At 43.3% G+C, this 18849-nt stretch overlaps 1 protein-coding gene across 2 annotated transcripts in view; it reads right to left on the bottom strand.

The window, feature by feature from the left end:
* CERT1 (ceramide transporter 1) overlaps positions 1–18849 on the bottom strand; it is a 119017-nt gene that overhangs the window by 77725 nt on the left and 22443 nt on the right. For both annotated transcript variants that reach the window (XM_088443733.1, XM_088443734.1), the window contains exon 3: positions 13865–13981. In XM_088443733.1, coding sequence (XP_088299859.1) covers positions 13865–13981 — 117 coding nt within the window. The remainder of the gene's footprint in view (positions 1–13864; positions 13982–18849) is intronic.

The raw sequence follows: 18849 nt of genomic DNA, 5'->3' as shown, positions 1-18849 counted from the left end.
ACCCGGGGTAAGGCCATAATTTGGTGCCCCCCCTTAAAAATACAACATAGAGGACGAAAAAAGGTGTGTGGTTTTGTGATACAGTAATGCCACTTACACATTATGCCACAGTAAGGCCCCATCTCCCTTCACTAACCTGCAGAGCCGTGCAGTGAGAGCTCGGGGTGGCGCGGGACGGGGCTGCCACACGCTAGGGAACTGTCAGTACTGCAGTCATTGTAATGTGGCGCCGCTAGCTAACCAATTGGTGCCCACGGACCGGTAGTCTCTGCTGATTGGCTGCTGGTAAGCGAGCACTGATTGGCTTGTGACCGGCACCACATTACACTGACTGTCTCTGTGCCTCTCAAGGCCGGGATGCATCTCCAAGCCCACAAGAGCAGCAACGTAACCTCCCGGCAGCCTCTCCCAGACACCCCCTCAAGTCCGGCACCCAGGTCACGTGCCCCCTTAGTCCCTCCATCCCCTAGTTGCAGCCCTGCCTACACCATCATCAGCCCGATCACCTGATGTGGACTGTATAGGTGTGTACCAAGCTTAAATTTAATGCAACCAATGTACATGCTACTCTGCATTGGCTCTCATGTAATTAATATGTTTAGGACAGCCTTAAAAAGGACATTTTTAGAACAATTTGATTTTAATTTAAGATGGTTTAATGCTATAACAGAGTTAAATACATCTGCTGTGGATGCTCTGAATGGGCCAGAGTTCAGGATTTCCACCACATACTGTTGAAATGGTCAAAACCTGTAAACAGGCAGCCTCAGCAGAAGTGACTAACAGGGATTAAGTGTAGTCTCTGTAGCAGATTATACAGATTAGAGAGATTAGTATGGAGTTAAATTGATTAGGCTACATTTGTAAATTGAATCATGACATCACAGGAATACCACCAGTTTAACAAATAGATTTAAACACAAACAAAAAAACCACCACACAAATGAATGAGGGATAGACAACACTCCATTCTGTGAATAGGAAATTATAGTAACTTTCTGTAGTAAAGAAATAACATAAAAAACCATCGGCCCTAGCTAAGCAGCATAGGCAAACCGTGCTCGTGGCACAGTTGGCATACTTTGAAGGTGAGTACACAATTCGATGTGGCCCTAGCCCACCAAATTTTCCAGCCATCCCAAGGATCCTACGAAAAGATCTCCAATAGATAATCAGTTATCGACCGTTTTTGTAAACATATACGGGCACTGCGCCAGTGCCCACATGCCTGTGCAGCCTCCTCAGCTTAATTGGTTCGTTTGGAATAGCATATGTTAATTTACAAGCGCTTGGAGACAAATACTCCTTAAAATGTATTTGGTTCTTACATTGAAAAAAAATAAAAAATTTTATATATATATATATATATATATATATATATATATATATATATATATATATATATATATATATATATATATATATATATATATATATATATATATATATATATATATATATATATATACACACACATACAAATAATAAGTGTGTGTCTACCAGTGCACACAGCACTTATAGCTAATTGAGTTCAAAATGACCTAAATCACAGTGGGTATGGAAGATAGAGCATTTCAAAATCAGGGTTAGAGCTGACAAGGTAAGCAGAATTTCATATGCTATGAACAAAGGTCTGCACCCATGCAGTCATGCACTTTGCACATGAACATTCTGAGGTGGAAGGAAAATCTCAAGTCAAAGTTCTGACTGTTTCACTTCAACTTGTGGAAAAGTCCTGAAAGATAATCTTTAAATGTACCCGTTTATTTTATCTGCACCACTTAACATGAGTGAGTCAAATCAATTATTAGCTCAACTTCTATACAGACATGAATCATAAATACACAAACATGGGCCTTAATGCATTTAACAGTATTAAGCCAAGGGTGTATGGTTTAGAGTCGCAGATGATCAGCCTCCAGCGTATAAAGACACTGAACCAATCTTGAGGTGTGCCAGGGCACTGCAATGCATCTGCATAAACGTGGATGTAATGGATGGTCAGGTCACACAATACTCAAAATTTAAGAAGCACAGACGGTGTAATGGTTAGCGTTACTGCCTCACAGCACTGAGGTCATGGGTTCAATTCCCACCATGGCCCTAACTGTGTGGAGTTTGTATATTCTCCCTGTGCTTGCGTGGGTTTCCTCCGGGTACTCCGGTTTCCTCCCACACTCCAAAAATATACTGGTAGGTTAATTGGCTCCCCTCAAAATTGATCACAAGTGTGTATGTGTGTGAGCATGTGTTAGGGAATATAGATTGTAAGCTCCACTGGGGCAGGGACGGATGTGAATGGACAAATATTCTCTCTGTAAAGCGCTGCGGAATATGTGTGCGCTATATAAATAACTGGTAATAAATAATAAATAATAATAAATAAGAAGCAGCACCCAGTCAGTGTAAAGCCTGGTACGCTTTACACTGACTCCGGGTGCAGTTTAAAATATTCACCTGCAACCCGCCAGGACGCAGCGGCTTACAGAAGCCACTGCTTTGTAAATTCTGCCCATTGCATTCATTGCTGGTAACCCAGAATGTAATCACAACAGGCAGATCTGAAGCTATTGATTACTGACATTTTAGAAGCCATTTGTTCCATTACAGACCTCTCGGCTGTTTATGGTGCAGGATGACATTGCGCACATCACCGATCAATACAGCTCATGTGTTTGTTTGTTTAATTTGTCGTTTTTGATACAAACAATCGCCTTACAGCAGCCAGAAAATGGATGTCTTGCAGCACCTGGTATGTCAGAATGGCAAATCTTCGTCTGTAGAGGTTTTTAGCATAGGCCATATGAATACGATTGTAACCAAAAATAAAAATATGTCTAAAAAAGGTCAGTATACTAAGATGTACAGTTTACTGCCCAGGCAGGGTAAATATAGCAGACGTAATTTTGCACAGTATTAGAAACACGTGCCAATTTTGATTTTACATTTTTATTTGACTACATAATATGCTTTGTCTTTGTATCACCAGCTGAACATCGTTCTACCCATCTAATCCATTCTTGCTTGGGTGATTTGGCTGTCTGGGAGGTAGCTAAAAGAAGGAGGTCTAAACAAGATAAAAAACAGATCAAGTACTATAAAACTGAAAACATGTTCATTCTATCACTATAACTCATGAGACCTAATTTGCATTGACACAGAAAATCAAGGAAAGAAGGGGTACTATGAGACAGCCCAGGCAGGCATAAAATGCCATGTAGCATTCTGAAACTTTGTACAATTCTTGAAAAGCCAATCTGACATTGACAATTGTTCAATTTATTGGTGTCTCCCTGCAAACAGATTCATGAAAGGGAGACTTATTTTTTTTTTTTATAAAACAAAATTAATGGTTAAAAATAATTTGCCCAAGACTATGGAGCTCATTCAGACCCGATCGCTAAGCAGCGGCCGCTCTGTTGCCGATAATCACATATCTGCGGATGATTCGCAATGCGCATGCCAGTCTTCGCGATCGGGAATCGAGCGCTCGTTGCACAAAGACTGGCTGCTACTTTGAGTGACAGCGCCATTTGAGGGTGGTAACAGTGGAAGGTGCTTGTGAACAGGGGTGTGGATGTGCGAACGCCGAAGTGTCTGGCCGTCAGAACGGAGTTTAATGGGTGTGCATAATTAGCAAAGTGGCGGCAGTGCTTGCGGGAGGGTAGGGTCTATCACAAGCACTGCGAGCAGCTCCAATGGCCCTCGATGTTCCTGATTTAATACACACTTCCTGGAGATGACGTGTGCAGCGAGAGAGGTTTTATAGTGCTGCGTATGTTCACTGCCATCGGTCTCTAGGACATAGATGGCGTCCTTACACCGCAAAAGCTTGATTTGCATACCCGGCCCCATTTGCAAGCGAGCGGCCGCTGTTTAGCGATCAGGTCTGAATGAGCTCCTATGTTTGTATGCCCTTATTTATTTTTGTATATACATTAAGCATTGTGAGCATCTCATATATAAAACTTAATTTAATAAGATTGGTCTCTGCTCATCGGATCCATTTTACTTGTGAATTCGGCCAATTAATGCTACATCTATGTACTATAATGGGTCTTATTTGTTGTTGTAGGGAGATCTGAAACGCTTAAGTAGAGGTATTTATATTTGACAAGTTAATAGGGAGTGGGAGAGATACTGGGGAATATAAACTTTTCTGTAAACAGACCAGGTGGGTTGCTTTTTTGATTAACTATCAGACCCACGTCACACAGGCTCACGTGAGTGCTGAACTTGACAAGGAACCAGCAGAGGTAAAGGTGTGTATTCACTAGCAGATAGAGGAATCACAGTACGATTACAGCATTGTAATCGTATAGTCGTTCCTCATAATGTGCAGTGCCTACACTGAACGATATGTCGTTCAGTGCAGGCACCCTCCCTCATCCCCGAACATGCCCAATCTGTCATTATCGGCAGATTGACCAGCATGATTGATGTCGGAAACGACCAGCGGGAGTGCACATCACTGGTAGTTTCTGACAATATAGTGCACGATTAATGAGCGATTGAACGATTACGATGTTGTAATCGTTCAATCGCTCATTTAAATCGCCTAGTGGATACACAATTTGAGAGATTAGAGCATCTTAGAACTGGGTCTATGTCAGATATATTCAAGGTTGGCAATATCCTAGGATGAGTTACGGCAGTTAGATGCTATAGCTTACAATGCATGCACCAGCCTGGACTTCAGGTTCTCTGAAGCATCATGCCTAAAATCCAATAAGTTTCCTTTAGAGTTATCAGTCTTAACCACAACTCTCCTGGCATCCCGTGCTCATTACATTTAGAAGTACACCCTGCACATACTATAGGAAGAAACGCTTTGGTATGTCATACTCAGACATGATCACAAAGTGCGGGACATTTTATTCATCCTTATAAAACGTCCTCTCATTGTCTAATAAAATTAAGTTTAGGACAATACATATTATACAGAGATAGAAACAGTAAATGGCTGTTTGGAACATAGCCCCCTTTGCAAAAAAAAAAAAAAAAAGATTCTGAAATTCTTAATAATAGCCTTTGGCTATGTGGGTGGCCCTGCTTGTAAGCCATAAATAAAGAGTAATTACTGCCTTTTTACTACACAAAATATTTTCATTAACCAGTTAAAATATAAAAATCACTTAATGCTAGAATTCAAGGGGGCAATGCAATTAAACGTCTCTGCAACTGTTGGAACGCCTGTAAAGGCGGCACAGCATATCGTTACCACAACATCGCTCATTTTACATCGCACACCAGTAGGAGTGTGTAGCAAGAGAGCGATGATGGGCTACAAGTATCAGCAATATGAGCATCCGCACATCAAGTCCCAATATCAGATTTAATTAATCGCCCCCTTAGACCAATCAGTTTTGAAGAGTAAAAATAATCCAGTTATACAGCAATGAGTGTAGCTGTATGACACACGAAGGAGAGTTCACAACGAAACTCTAAAAGACACGAATGATTTTACTTTATTTTCGTAAATCCTGTTATTTCTTATTAACACCAGTTTATTCATGTCTATTTAATCCCCACCAGATTGTCCTGCTCATCCAGTTTGCTAAAACCTGGGAAGGGTGCCAAAAGACTGCTCTTTTTAGACAAGTTTACACCATACTCATGTAGCGAAAGCCGCTTGAAAGTCCACAATGAACTTATGTTGCTTCCAGGAGAAGAGTCAGGGATTGTTCTGTCAAATATCTTGTATTCAATACGTGACCATTTAATAGCAACAAGGCACACACAGGAACCAGTGACCTCCGCTTTCATGCTATCCAGCAGAGGTAAAGGTGCGTACCCACTAGCAGATAGAGGAACGACAGTAATTCCAACATTGTAATCGTATAGTCGTTCCTCATGTGCAGTGACTACACTCTACGATATGTCGTTCAGTGCAGACACCCTCCCTCATCCCCGAACATGACCAATCTGTCATATTGACCGGCATTGTTCAGGCGATGACTGATGTCGGAAACAACCAGCAGGAGCGCGCATCGCTGGTATTTTCCGACATTATAGTGCACGATTAATGAGCGATTGAACTATGACGATGTTGTAACTGATCAATGGCTCATTTATATTGCCTAGTGCAGGGGTTCTCAACCATGGTCCTCAAGGCACACTAACAGTCCAGTTTTTAAAGGATAGCCACAGTTGAGCACAGGTGACTTAGGCCCTCATTCAGAGCCGTACGTTCTGAGCAGAGCGCACGCTCTGAATGAGGGCCGCCCTCACCACCCACAGCCTATACGAGCTTGCAGTTTGATGGTCGCGATGGTCGTGACCATCGAAACTGCGACCTGGAGCCTGCGGTTGAGGTTTTCAACCGCAAGCCCCGGAGTGATTTTGGCTCTATCAGAGCCAAAATCACTCCCACTGACATCACTAGTGATGTCAGTGGGCCGGCTTCTGACGGGAGGCGTTCCCGTGGGAACGCCCTCGTCAGGGAGGCACGCCCCGGCACGCCCACCAAAGGGGGCGTGCTGTCAATCAACATCGACAGCACGCCCCCTTTGATCAGACAACGAGCGAAGGAAATTCCTTCGCTCGGCGCGTCTGGCGCATGCGCACGACGGAGCTCCCACAGTCGTGCGCATGCGCAGAGCACACCATCGACCCACTTGCAAGCGGACAGCCGCTTGCGAGTGGGTCTGAATCAGGCCCTTAATTAGTACCTCAGTTATTTTGATTTAACCATCTGTGCTTAAGAATGGATATCACTAAAACCAGGACTGTTAGTGTGCCTTGAGGACCGAGGTTGGGAATCACTGGCCTAGTGGATACGAGGTTTAAGAGATTATAGCATTTTAGAACCGGGTCTGTGACAGATATATTCAAAGTTGGCAATATCCTAGGATGAGTTACGGCAGTTAGATGCTACAGCTTACAATGCATGCACCGGCCTGGATTTCAGCTTTTATCATTTGTTTTCTTGAGTGTGGCATTGCAAGAACTGTAATCCCAAGAAGAACGTGTCAAATTCTTCATATACGACAGTAGGTTACATTTTTAAACCGCTTCTATAAATCCAAGTCTATGTAAACAATAATCGCAAAGTGTAGAAATGCAAAAAGAAAAATTTAAATTTGCAGATGTGCAGAGTGTTGTATTTACATTTGTAACCAATTCAACTTTGTGTGATCTGCTGCTGTTCAATTTTCTGGCCAATGTAGTATGGAAGTCATCCTCGACTTCAGCTTCCACTTCTTTGGGGTGCAAGCTAAATCCAGCCAGATTTCCATGCCCAGATATCTGCTGATGACCTTACTCCACCAGGCAGGCAAGATGTGCACAGACTGTTACACTTCCTTGAGCAACCTGAGTGGACTTAAAAGCTCACACACTAACTGATATGCTCCATGAGCGATATCGTTTAGTGTTATCCCTTGGAGTTCCAGGCAAACGATTTTAGCATACACACTAAACGATATCGTTCAGTGACGTCATCCGGTCACATACCCGAACTTCTAGAATCTGACGATATTGTCAGATTGCCCTGCAAGTTCAGGCAATGGATCCGCGGTAGAGTATATCATTACATTAACAATATTGTGCATACACACTGGACAATCTTGAATAATAACGATAATGTGAACGATATGGATCATAACTATATCATCTAGTGCAGTGGTCAGGGAACAGGAGTAAATTACCCCACATGGGGTAAAATTTCAATTCCTGGGAGTAATGGACGGACAGCCGGGCATGCATTTGAAATACTCTATGATATATAATGATTCATATGCATGCCCGGCTGTGCCGCAGGGAGGCTCTAAGCCGGACGCCCACTGAGATGTTATTACCAGCAGGCGCCTGGCTCCTTCCCTGCAGCGCCGCGTTAGCCGGAGGCTGGAGTTCTCTTCTGAACTCCAGCTTCCACCTCTCTCCATGCGCACTATGGGAGAGAAGTCATGATGTCTCTCCCATAGTTCCGAGGAGCAGCCGGGCGGACAGAACGGCAGCGGATGCAGGAGCAGGGATTAAGGTAAGTGGGGTTTTTTTTGTACAAGAGGCACTACAGAGGCATTATATGGGGGCACCACTACAGGGGCATAACTATGGGGCACTACTATATGATTTCCTTCCTTTCAAATCAAGGGGGCAACGTCAGCGCATGTAAATATATTTTGGGGTGTAAAAGAGTTCCCTGACCCCTGATCTAGTGTGTATGCCCCTTTACTTCACCACTCCTGGGAATAAAAATTCCATCTCACAGTTAGTAACCGCCTGTTACTGACGCCTCCCACTGTATAATGGACATTCTGCTTGCTGCCACCACCAGGTTCTTACTGGTTACCAGCACCTATAGACCGCTTACTTGGGTATGTGTGGCCACACTGCTGCAAAACCTCTTGGTTGGTGTCGGCTTAATTCCCTAATGGCCACTTTCTATGGACCAGTGATGCGCTTTCTAGCACAGGGCAGAGCTGCCGATGCTAGGCTAAGCCGCAGAATGGAATGCAGTATCGCATTTCACAGGAACTTGTCAATTGAGTTCATCTTTGGATTACAAAACAGGGACAATGACCTCCTTCCAATTTGTTACAAAACACACTAAACCAAATTCTCTATTTGAAAAAAAACTACTATAATTACAAAACTATGCTTCCTCTACTCCACAGAAATTCTAAATAAACAGCAAAGTGTTTCTCACCATATGTTCTGTGGTCTATCACTGACTAAAGCTTACACAGACACATACAGGTGCCCTGCTGTTTGGCATTTCAAAGAAAGGGCTTTAAGCCTTTTCTGATTCTAGGATACAATCATTAACTTCCTATGTCAGAATGTCCCAAAAATTAATCTGCCCCCAAACTGCAAAGCCTTCTAAAATAAAGAGACATTAAATGACCCAAGTATTGGTTTTCACAAAGTTTGCTGCTTCAGTGTTTTTACCACCTTTTTGTCAGATGTCACTATTGTATACTGAAGTAAAATTACAGGCATTTCATAAGTGTCAAAGGCTTTTATTGACAATTACATTAAGTTTATGCAAAGAGTGAATATTTGCAGTGTTGACCCTTCTTTTTCAAGACCTCTGCAATTCGCCTTGGCATGCTGTCAATCAACTTCAGGGCCACATACTGACTGATGGCCGCCCATGTCTTCTTGTCTAATCAATGCTTGGAGTTTGTCAGAATTTGTGGGTTTTTGTTTGTCCACCCGGCTCTTGAGGATTGACCACAAGTTCTCAATAGGATTAAGGTATGGGGAGTTTCCTGGCCATGCATTCAAAATTTCGATGTTTTGTTCCCCGAGCCACCTGGTTATCACTTTTGCCTTATGGCAAGGTGCTCCATCATGCTGGAAAAGGCATTGTTCATCATTAAACTGTTCTTGGATGGTTGGGAGAAGTTGCTCTTGGATGTTTTGGAGGATTCTTTTTTCATGGCAAAATTGTGAGTGATCCCACTCCCTTGGTTGAAAAGCGACCCCACACATGAATGGTCTCAGGATGCTTTACTGTTGGCATGACACAGGAAGAAAACTTTTGGAGGATAGCAAGAAGGGCAGCAAAGAAGCCACTTCTCTCCAGGAAAAACATCAGGGACAGACTGATATTCTGCAAAAAATATAGGGATTGGACTGCTGAGGACTGGGGTAAAGTTATTTTCTCTGATGAATCCCCCCCTTTCAGATTGTTTGGGGCATCTGGAAAAATTCTTCTCCGGAGAAGGAAAGGTGAGCGCTACCATCAATCCTGTCTCTTGCCAACAGTAAAGCATCCTGAGACCATTCATGTGTGGGGTCGCTTTTCAACCAAGGGAGTGGGATCACTCACAATTTTGCCATGAAAAAAGAATCCTCCAAAACATCCAAGAGCAACTTCTCCCAACCATCCAAGAACAGTTTAATGATGAAGTTGCTCTTGGATGTTTTGGAGGATTCTTTTTTCATGGCAAAATTGTGAGTGATCCCACTCCCTTGGTTGAAAAGCGACCCCACACATGAATGGTCTCAGGATGCTTTACTGTTGGCATGACACAGGAAGAAAACTTTTGGAGGATAGCAAGAAGGGCAGCAAAGAAGCCACTTCTCTCCAGGAAAAACATCAGGGACAGACTGATATTCTGCAAAAAATATAGGGATTGGACTGCTGAGGACTGGGGTAAAGTTATTTTCTCTGATGAATCCCCCCCTTTCAGATTGTTTGGGGCATCTGGAAAAATTCTTCTCCGGAGAAGGAAAGGTGAGCGCTACCATCAATCCTGTCTCTTGCCAACAGTAAAGCATCCTGAGACCATTCATGTGTGGGGTTGCTTCTCAGCCAAGGGAGTGGGATCACTCACAATTTTGCCTAAGAACACAGCCATGAATTAAAAAATGGTACCAATACATCCTCCAAGAGCAACTTCTCCCTCCCAACCATCCAAGAACAGTTTGGTGACGAACAATGCCTTTTCCAGCATGATAGTTATCACTTTTGCCTTATGGCAAGGTGCTCCAAGTGGCTCGGAGAACAAAACATCTAAAATTTGGTCCATGGCCAGGAAACTCCCCAGATCTTAATCCCATTGAGAACTTGTGGTCAGTCCTCAAGAGCCGGGTGGACAAACAAAAGCCCACAAATTCTGACAAACTCCAAGCATTGATTAGGCAAGAAAGGGCGGCCATCAGTCAGTATGTGGCCCAGAAGTTGATTGACAGCACCCCAGGGCGAATTGCAGGTCTTGAAAAAGAAGGGTCAACACTGCAAATATTCACTCTGTGCATAAACTTAATGTAATTATCAATAAAAGCCATTGACACTTATGCAATGCTTGTAATTTTACTTCAGTATATTATAGTATAATCTGACAAAAAGGTGTAAAAACACTGAAGAAGCAAACTTTGTGAAAACCAATACTGTGTCATTCTCATAACTTTTGGCCATGGCTGTAATAACTTTATATAGTGTCATGTTTATGCAAAATAATCCAGCCAATAAAAATTATTACAAAATACTTTTCTACCAATTTACACAAGCCCTGGTAAACTCCACTAACTTCTGCAGCAATGGACTAACAATTCCATCTATAAAATATAACAGGTTATTAAAGTTCCACATAAACACTTTGCATAACATTATCTATATATTCAGTCCACATCAGGCACTGGAATGTGGGAAACTTTCTGCCCTCACAAATCATGTTACCCCATATTTGTTCTAAATAGACAAAATAACTTTTACATTCATTTATTTGTTAATGCTATATTAACACTTTAATGGACAACCTGCGGCTCTCGAGTTGATGACTAGCAGGACATGCTGGAACTTGAAGTTTCAAAATACCTGGATAGCCACATGTTGTCTGGCCTTGTTAGAGGCTAACTTGCATATTAGGGCTAGTTTCCCTTTAAAATAGTTTCTGTAAAAGTCAATATTTTACCAGCTTGTTATCACTATTGTTGCGCCAGGAACAGTTTAATGCTGATTATTGGAAAATATGCTACGTCTGCACGTGCTGCAAAGCAACAGTATGCCAAAGTCTTTGTTGTGGGAGTAAGGGAAGACAAGCCAAGATTGAGGGGAGTCAGTTTTGGCAACACTTGTACTGTGAGAAACCTACATAAAAACGTGTCATTTCTCTCATTGGGTGACTGTGTTGAGAATACCATTTTGATGGGAGGGTGCACAATTGTTTTTCAAATTGGTGTTCCAGCTAGCACTGTGGGACTATTACATGTGAGCTTATTGCTTGGCTGCGAAGGGAACAGTTTGTTCGCCCTTTTATAGAGAAAACCCTTGGTGATGCAAAATGATATCGCTAGGTATTCATAGTGTAAGCCTTAATACCCAGAACTTCATGAGTTAAAAGGGATCTCTGTACGAGACTTGAAAAAGTGTATTTTATAGAATAAAAACAAAGCTTGAGGAATGTATAAATACCCTAAAGGGACTGTTAATAATTCAATATGTGATCTAATCTAGGACTTCATATCCTATATGGTTAATAATAGACTCGATTCTCCCACGTATTAGTATATATTTTCTATCTTTATACAGTAAATATAGTCTCTTTCTGGGGCAAGAGATAGGCAAGCTACAAGAGGAAACCTAATCTGAACAGACTCCAGTTATGTACCCAATTTCCTCAAACCAATGGACCCAGATTCCTTCCACAATAACTAACATTACACGAGTTCTACTTCTACAATGAGCCTCAGAGAACACACTGAGCTCAGTGTTTTATTGTTCAGGTGTCAGCCATTTCAAGGTACAGTGACAGCAGCATAGGAGAAGAAAAGCTGTAAAACAAATATATCAGTCGTACTAAGGGCCTGATGCAGACCCGCTCGCATGCGGGTCGATGGTTGAGCATTCCGCATGCGCAAGCCCCGGAGCGAGTGAGAAAGTTGCTCGCTACAAATGGGGCGGCTGTCGATGTTGATCGATCGCTCGCCCCATTTTGTAGGAGGGGAGGGGGAGGTGGCTGGTCAAACGGAGGCGTTCCTGAAGAAACACCTGCTGTTTGTGGGCGGCCCTACTGACGTCAGTAGTGAGCTTCCTGCTCCATTAGAGCAGGAAGCTCACTGGGGCTTGCGGGAACGAGGCCCTCCCACAAGGGTTCAGTCGCAAGCCTGATGGTCGCGACCATCATCTGGCCGCTCGCAAAAGCTGTGAATGGTCACCCACAGCTGAGCGAGCGGCCTGGAGGCCGGCAAAAAAGAAAAACAGGCCGCCCAGATATAGAGTGAGCGCTCACAAAGAGCGTCCTGCTCTGAATCAGGGCCTAAGGCCCAGCACAGCAAGTAGTAGACACAGTATAGGGTTTTTGGAAAGAGATTAACGGAAGCTCCTGGAATTGGTTGGCTGTTGTGTATTCTACATAGGCTGTGTAGCTATGTTTTTAGGTTTATCACCATTGTGTGGCGCTGTGGACGCTTTGTGGGTATTACCTTCATGTCCCGATTACAAATAAGTGATAATTTAAGCAATTACACTTAAAATCTGCTTTGTGATACAGTGAATTGGGGTGTGGGACATCAAACCACATAACTACTACTTTAATGAACATCTGAAACTTAAGTTCACATCTCTAAAGGGATAGTAATTAGCAAGCAAAATGTTTATTAGCCTCTTTTTATCAAATAGACGGGGTGGGCAATAAGCGGCCCTCCAGCTGTTGAACTACATATCCCAGTATGCCTTGTTCCAGTTTTAGCATGGACAGATAGCAAAACCGTGGCAGGGCATGCTGGGATGTGTAATTCTGGGGGGCTGCTTACTGCCCACCCATAAAATAGAGTGATCCTGTTTACAAAGCTGAGTAGCAGGATCCCAGCATGCTGAGCAGCTTCAAATATATCCTTTCCTATAAATGCCTATTTCCTTAGTCCTATACATACTCCAAGAAAATTAATCATCATTATAATTGTTACTGTAAAAGGGTCAATTTAATTCAATGCCATGTAACACCACATGTACCTGGGCGATGTACACCATAATGTACACACAGTAGCCCAACATCATTCATTTTCTTGCACAACGTGTGGCAATAGGAGGTATGGTGTAGAGACGAAGGGAGGACGATGATGGGTGTCGTTACTGCCATTCAAACGCAGTCATAACAGAAAGTTACATTTCATTGAACCTCCCCCTAGTAGTTTATTTGCCTTCATTCAACAGGTTACTATAATGAAGGCCAGATTTTTGTACTCCCCTGCTACCAACCACCCTTATACCAATAATAAAAAAAAAAATGGGCACAGTTTCAATAAAACACTTAAAAGTAGAATAGTCTCGGAAGCAAATTTTGTAGATATCAATTTCATTCAAAAAAATAAATAAAAAGTTAGGGGTCTAAGATATGACATTTATCAGAGCAGACTGTTGCCTTTGTATTCTAGATAAACTCACTATTTACAAATGAATAGACAGTTCTACCTTGTGCTGCTCAATAGCATCTATCCATCGCTGCCGGTGGTCCGGATCCTGTGCGCGCAGATACCATACACTGTCATTAACACTGATATCGAAACGGCATTCATCAAATTCATGCGGCTGAAAAGACAAAAATAAAGAAAAAAAAGTCAATATAAACCATTTACTTAAATTGTCTAAGTATCTGGACAATGCCAACATAAAGCTAGTCGCCACACAAGCAGACAACAGGCAGAGGGGAATTCAATTGTTTTTTCTCTCCCGATCTCCTGTTTCAAGTGATGGGAGATCAGGTGGTAACATTCAATTGTTGTGGCCTGTTTAAACATTTACATAAGTAAAGAGCAAGTTTTCACCACACACACACACACACACACACACACACACACACACACACACACACAACTATATATAACATGGGAAGAAAAAAAAAATGTGCCCAGAGGCAAAGTGATATAGTATTTTCTTCTTCAATAAAAAGCACAAATGTCCTTTAAGCAGAAGTAACAATGGAGAAATGGAGGGATTACAAAAGAAGGAAAAGAACTCAGCTAGACAGTAATTTAAGATTGGTATTGTGTTCTCAGTACCCAGAGTGTCATCTGCATAGCAGTGGTAGACCATGCCATGGTGTCTTATTTTACCCAGTGGTGGCATGTATACTGCTAATACCATAGGAGATGGGATAGTACCCTGCGGAATACTGCATAGCAGTGGCACTGGTGACGATGGGTAGACTCCTGAAGATAATCTATTGCATGCAGATGAGAAATTATTTGAACCATCTAAGGAATGCGCTGTCCATACAGTATATATTAGTGTTCCCTCTAGCTCCGGCGGCAGGCAGGGCACCGGAGCTAGAGAGGGCAATCTTGAGCGTGCGCCCGAAAAGGGGGCGTGGTTATGAAAAGGGGGCATGTCTATAAGACACGTCCCCTTTTCGTCATACTTGGGGGCGTGCCCAGTGCTTACGGATATGCCGGGCAGCCCCCAAGCGCTGCAGAACCGGGTCACCGCATGTTTGTCCACCCGCGGGACACTGCGTCCCGCGGGTGAGAACGGCTCCCGCAGGCTGTTAGGGCAGGGCGCTTTTTGCCCTCCAGAAGGAGGGCAGGGCGCCGCGCCCCGCTAAAACAGCCTAGCGGGAACGCTATATATGAAAATACAATTGTTACACAGACACAGTTATATGAGACATAAGCCACAAAGGAGCATTGATGCAACCCAAGAAACCATTCCTTACTCCAAAGTCACTAAGGAGCTGTGAGTAATTGAAGGTGGGAAGATTAAGGTCTCAATTACTACAACAAAGAACTCTTGGGTGCGACTCCATGGTCACATACATGATCAGTATTTTGAGTGGTGGAAGGGAAGCAGCTGCAAGGTTAGAGCAGAGTTTTCCAACTCAGTCCTCAGTTAACCAAAACAGTGCATATTTTCCATGGAGCACAGGTATATTCATTACTGACCAACAGATTTCAAAGATCCAAAGTGATACTAATTGATCCACTTGTGATTATGTGAGGAGAGCAGGAAAACATGCATTATGGTTCCATGAGGAGCCATAACGCATGTTCCTTAATTCTGCATACAGAATTAAGGTTTTGGAAATGATGGCTATCATTTGAAGGTTATATTACAGCCTTTTGACCCGGGATATTGCCGGTGCTTGTGAGAGGTTTAGGTCAGATTTTTTACTTCTACGATCTCTCTCCAGAGGATGTCACCCACTTCCAGCATAGCATGGCCATTCACTGCTGTGGCAATGTCCAGAAGGAACACTAAACTATTGGGAGTAGTCTTAAACTCGTCACTTTCAAATGTGGATATTTAAAAATCCAAAGCTCAGCGGTGTTTCAGAACTTGGCTACGACATTTGCAACTCATCGTGTATCTGCAAAGCTTAGTCATGAGTAAGAGAGGGGAGATCTAACAAAACAAGGCCTTAAGTAGATTATGGCAACCACAGTCTTAATAACCCATTACAAAATCCCAAAATAGCAACTTAGTAGAACTGCATGTCAGAATAAATGCTAGAAACACAATCTCCACAGAATGACAGTGGATATAAAATCTGTAGACCAGACAGAATTGCTGTGGATGGACGTATCGGTAAATAGGGTTAGGAGATTACAGCTATCAGTATGTGCGCATAGATCTCTCCCAATTACATTAACAAGCTCCAGTGATAGCACAAATTGCCTGACCATTCAGGCTGTCAGCACATGAGCGGCAACATCAAACAGCCAACCAGCAGGGCCATGTGTGCGTCCAACGTATACCTACATAAAACTGCCCTTAAAAACCAAGCATGAGCTGAGTATTTCAGAAGCGGTGGTTAAAGTGGCCCTTGGGGTTCAAGTGCTGTTGTAGCTGTGTAGTGTTCGCTTTAGCACCCTGCACCTGTCACGACCCATGCAGTTCCTCTTTACTGCCTGTGGTGTCACTTCTGCTCTGGTGCTTCTATCACAGCTAATGCAACAAACTATTACGATACAGACCAGAGTGTGCTAGAATCACCAGAGCACGACATACCAGGCAGGAAAGAGGAACTGCAAGGGTTGCGACCGATGTAGGGTGCTATAATGATCACTAGATGTGTGTTTTAATAGGCAAACTGAGGTCACTGTTCAGACAGGATACTGCTTGAGACAGTTTCAAATACAATATACAAAAATAAATAACCACAGCTGCAATTGATAGAATCATGTGTCTTTTTTAACAAAAGTGTTGTCCCAATATAAAATAGTAAGCAAATCACATATCAATTACTGTCACAACCCGGGCCTGTTTCCCCTGCCTCCAGGTCACTTACAGATTCTGCCAGCATTCTCTATCACATCCCAGACGCACAGGCTTCAGTGTTTCTCGGCCTGCTAGGCCTCAAGCAAGATCTAAGCCTGCTACAGAGTACTGCAGTGACATGTCCCAATCACCTGTCTGCAACAGCCAATCAAGTGATAACCTGAGCCTCACCGTACCACCTGTCTGTCTCTGCTCAGCCTATCCCAGGAGTATATATCCCAGCTGCTGACTCTAACCTCAGTTCCTACTGAGTGAGCTGTACTGAGCTCCTGTTGCTTACTTGTATCCAGTCTGTGCAGTTTTGCTTCCTTCTGCTATACGGATTCCTGCAAGTGATCTACACCCGGGGCAGCTATTCCACTGGCTGCACAGAAAATCTCAACCTGTTCCAGCTATCCAAACCTGCAACTCGCCTATGTATACCATTCTCATTGCATATGGTGAGTGTTCCTGGACCATTGATGCCGCTCCTGGTATCAGCATCCACTATCCATTCCAGTGTCCGGTCAGCATCCGGTTTAGTCTATGCCCGAAGCAGCTATCCCACTAGTTGCACAGAGAATACCTACCTGTTCCAGTTATCCGAACCTACAACTTGCCTGTGTATACCATTCTCACTACATGTGAGTGTTCCTGGCTCCTGCTCCATTTGATGCCGTTCCTGGTATCATCACCTACTACTCATGCCAGTGTTTTGTCTGCATCCGGTCCGGCTACCATCTGAGTGCTCCTGGATCCTGGACTACAGCGACAAACCAGTTTCAGCCTGGTGAATACGATGCCAAGATCTACCACTCCAGCATTCCGGTTACAGTAATGCTGGGTACACACTGGCCGATATATTGGCCGATCAATTGATCAGCCAATATATAGTGCCCCCGTAGGCCAGTGTGTACAGCCGGAGCAGTCTCCTATGCCAAAGGGGGGAGCGATCACGCTGATCGCGCCCCCCATTGGCTGTGCGCCGGGCTGAGGGGCACACAGCGCCCCCCTCCCCAGTGCTGCAAATGTTTTTTTTCTCTTGAAGGGGGTGTGGCCATGCCTTCCGCGATTAGGCCATACCCCCTACAGCATGCAGATAGTCGTTCAGTGTGTATGAGTGACCATCTGCAGATATATCTGTCAGGTCTGTACCCACCTTAAGAAGAGGAGTGATAGATAGATAGATATATATATATATATCTATCTATCTATCTCTCACACACACAGCATTAATCCAGTATCAGCCTGGTCAAACTACTGCCACACTCCCCTCCGATTGCACATAACTTGTCTTCAACACCGACGTCCCTGGTGGTCTAGTGGGTACGATCCGCCATCTCTCCGCCGAGACCCGGGTTCGTTTCCCTGTCAGGGAAGTGCTCTTCACTAGATGCCAGGAGGTCTCCTTAGGCCTGCCAGCTTCCTGTAAAAGCCTCCAGACACCAACACAGACGAATATCAGACACCGGGTTCACAAACGAATACTAGTATGACAATTACTTCCTCATCTAATACCACAGGTGGTTCCCAAGTTACAAAAACATTCAGGATTAGCTTAATTGGAAAAACACAACACTGTGCGCAACGAAAAGCTGCAAAGATTTAAGTTTTAAATGACTAACAATGGAAGGATTTTCTTGCCTGTCTATGAGAGGTGCACAAGCCTTTCAAATACCACCATCATGGCTTGAAATGACTTGTATAATTTGCACCCCAGGTACAATAATTGGAGGGCAGTGGGAAATCTCCTGAGCCAATAGTCACCTTGTTAAAGGTCAGGAAAGGCCAGGTGTGACATTGTGAGCATGCAGAAAAGTGCCGATGTATAAAGGGCAACTAGATATAAAAACAAGTACCCCCATATAAAAGAACCACACATTGGCACACAAACCATTCTGTTTTATTAGCCACTTCTAGACTGTAGTGTTCTCCAATGTTATTAATGTCTCAGATCCTGAATACCGCTTTGTAGCAACGTCAGACTACAATCAGCAGACAATACATAATCAGTCTGTGTTGATGCATAGCAATTGTAGATATGTTCATGTACAGTCACTTAAGAATGGTTGAATGTCAGATCTACTCTACGCTGCAGTCAAGTCACTTTTCTGGTTTTGTTCATTCCGTTTCTGTCTATGTATCTTGTAAGGCAATGTGGACCCCATGAGGCGCCATATAAAATATTAATAAAACTTATAATT

Source organism: Taudactylus pleione, unplaced genomic scaffold (genome assembly GCF_031769625.1).
Source record: "Taudactylus pleione unplaced genomic scaffold, aTauple2 ptg000333l, whole genome shotgun sequence".
NCBI classification, from domain to species: domain Eukaryota; kingdom Metazoa; phylum Chordata; class Amphibia; order Anura; family Myobatrachidae; genus Taudactylus; species Taudactylus pleione.
The sequence above is the reverse complement of the archived record's forward strand: the minus strand, read 5'-3'. Positions and strand labels throughout refer to the sequence as shown.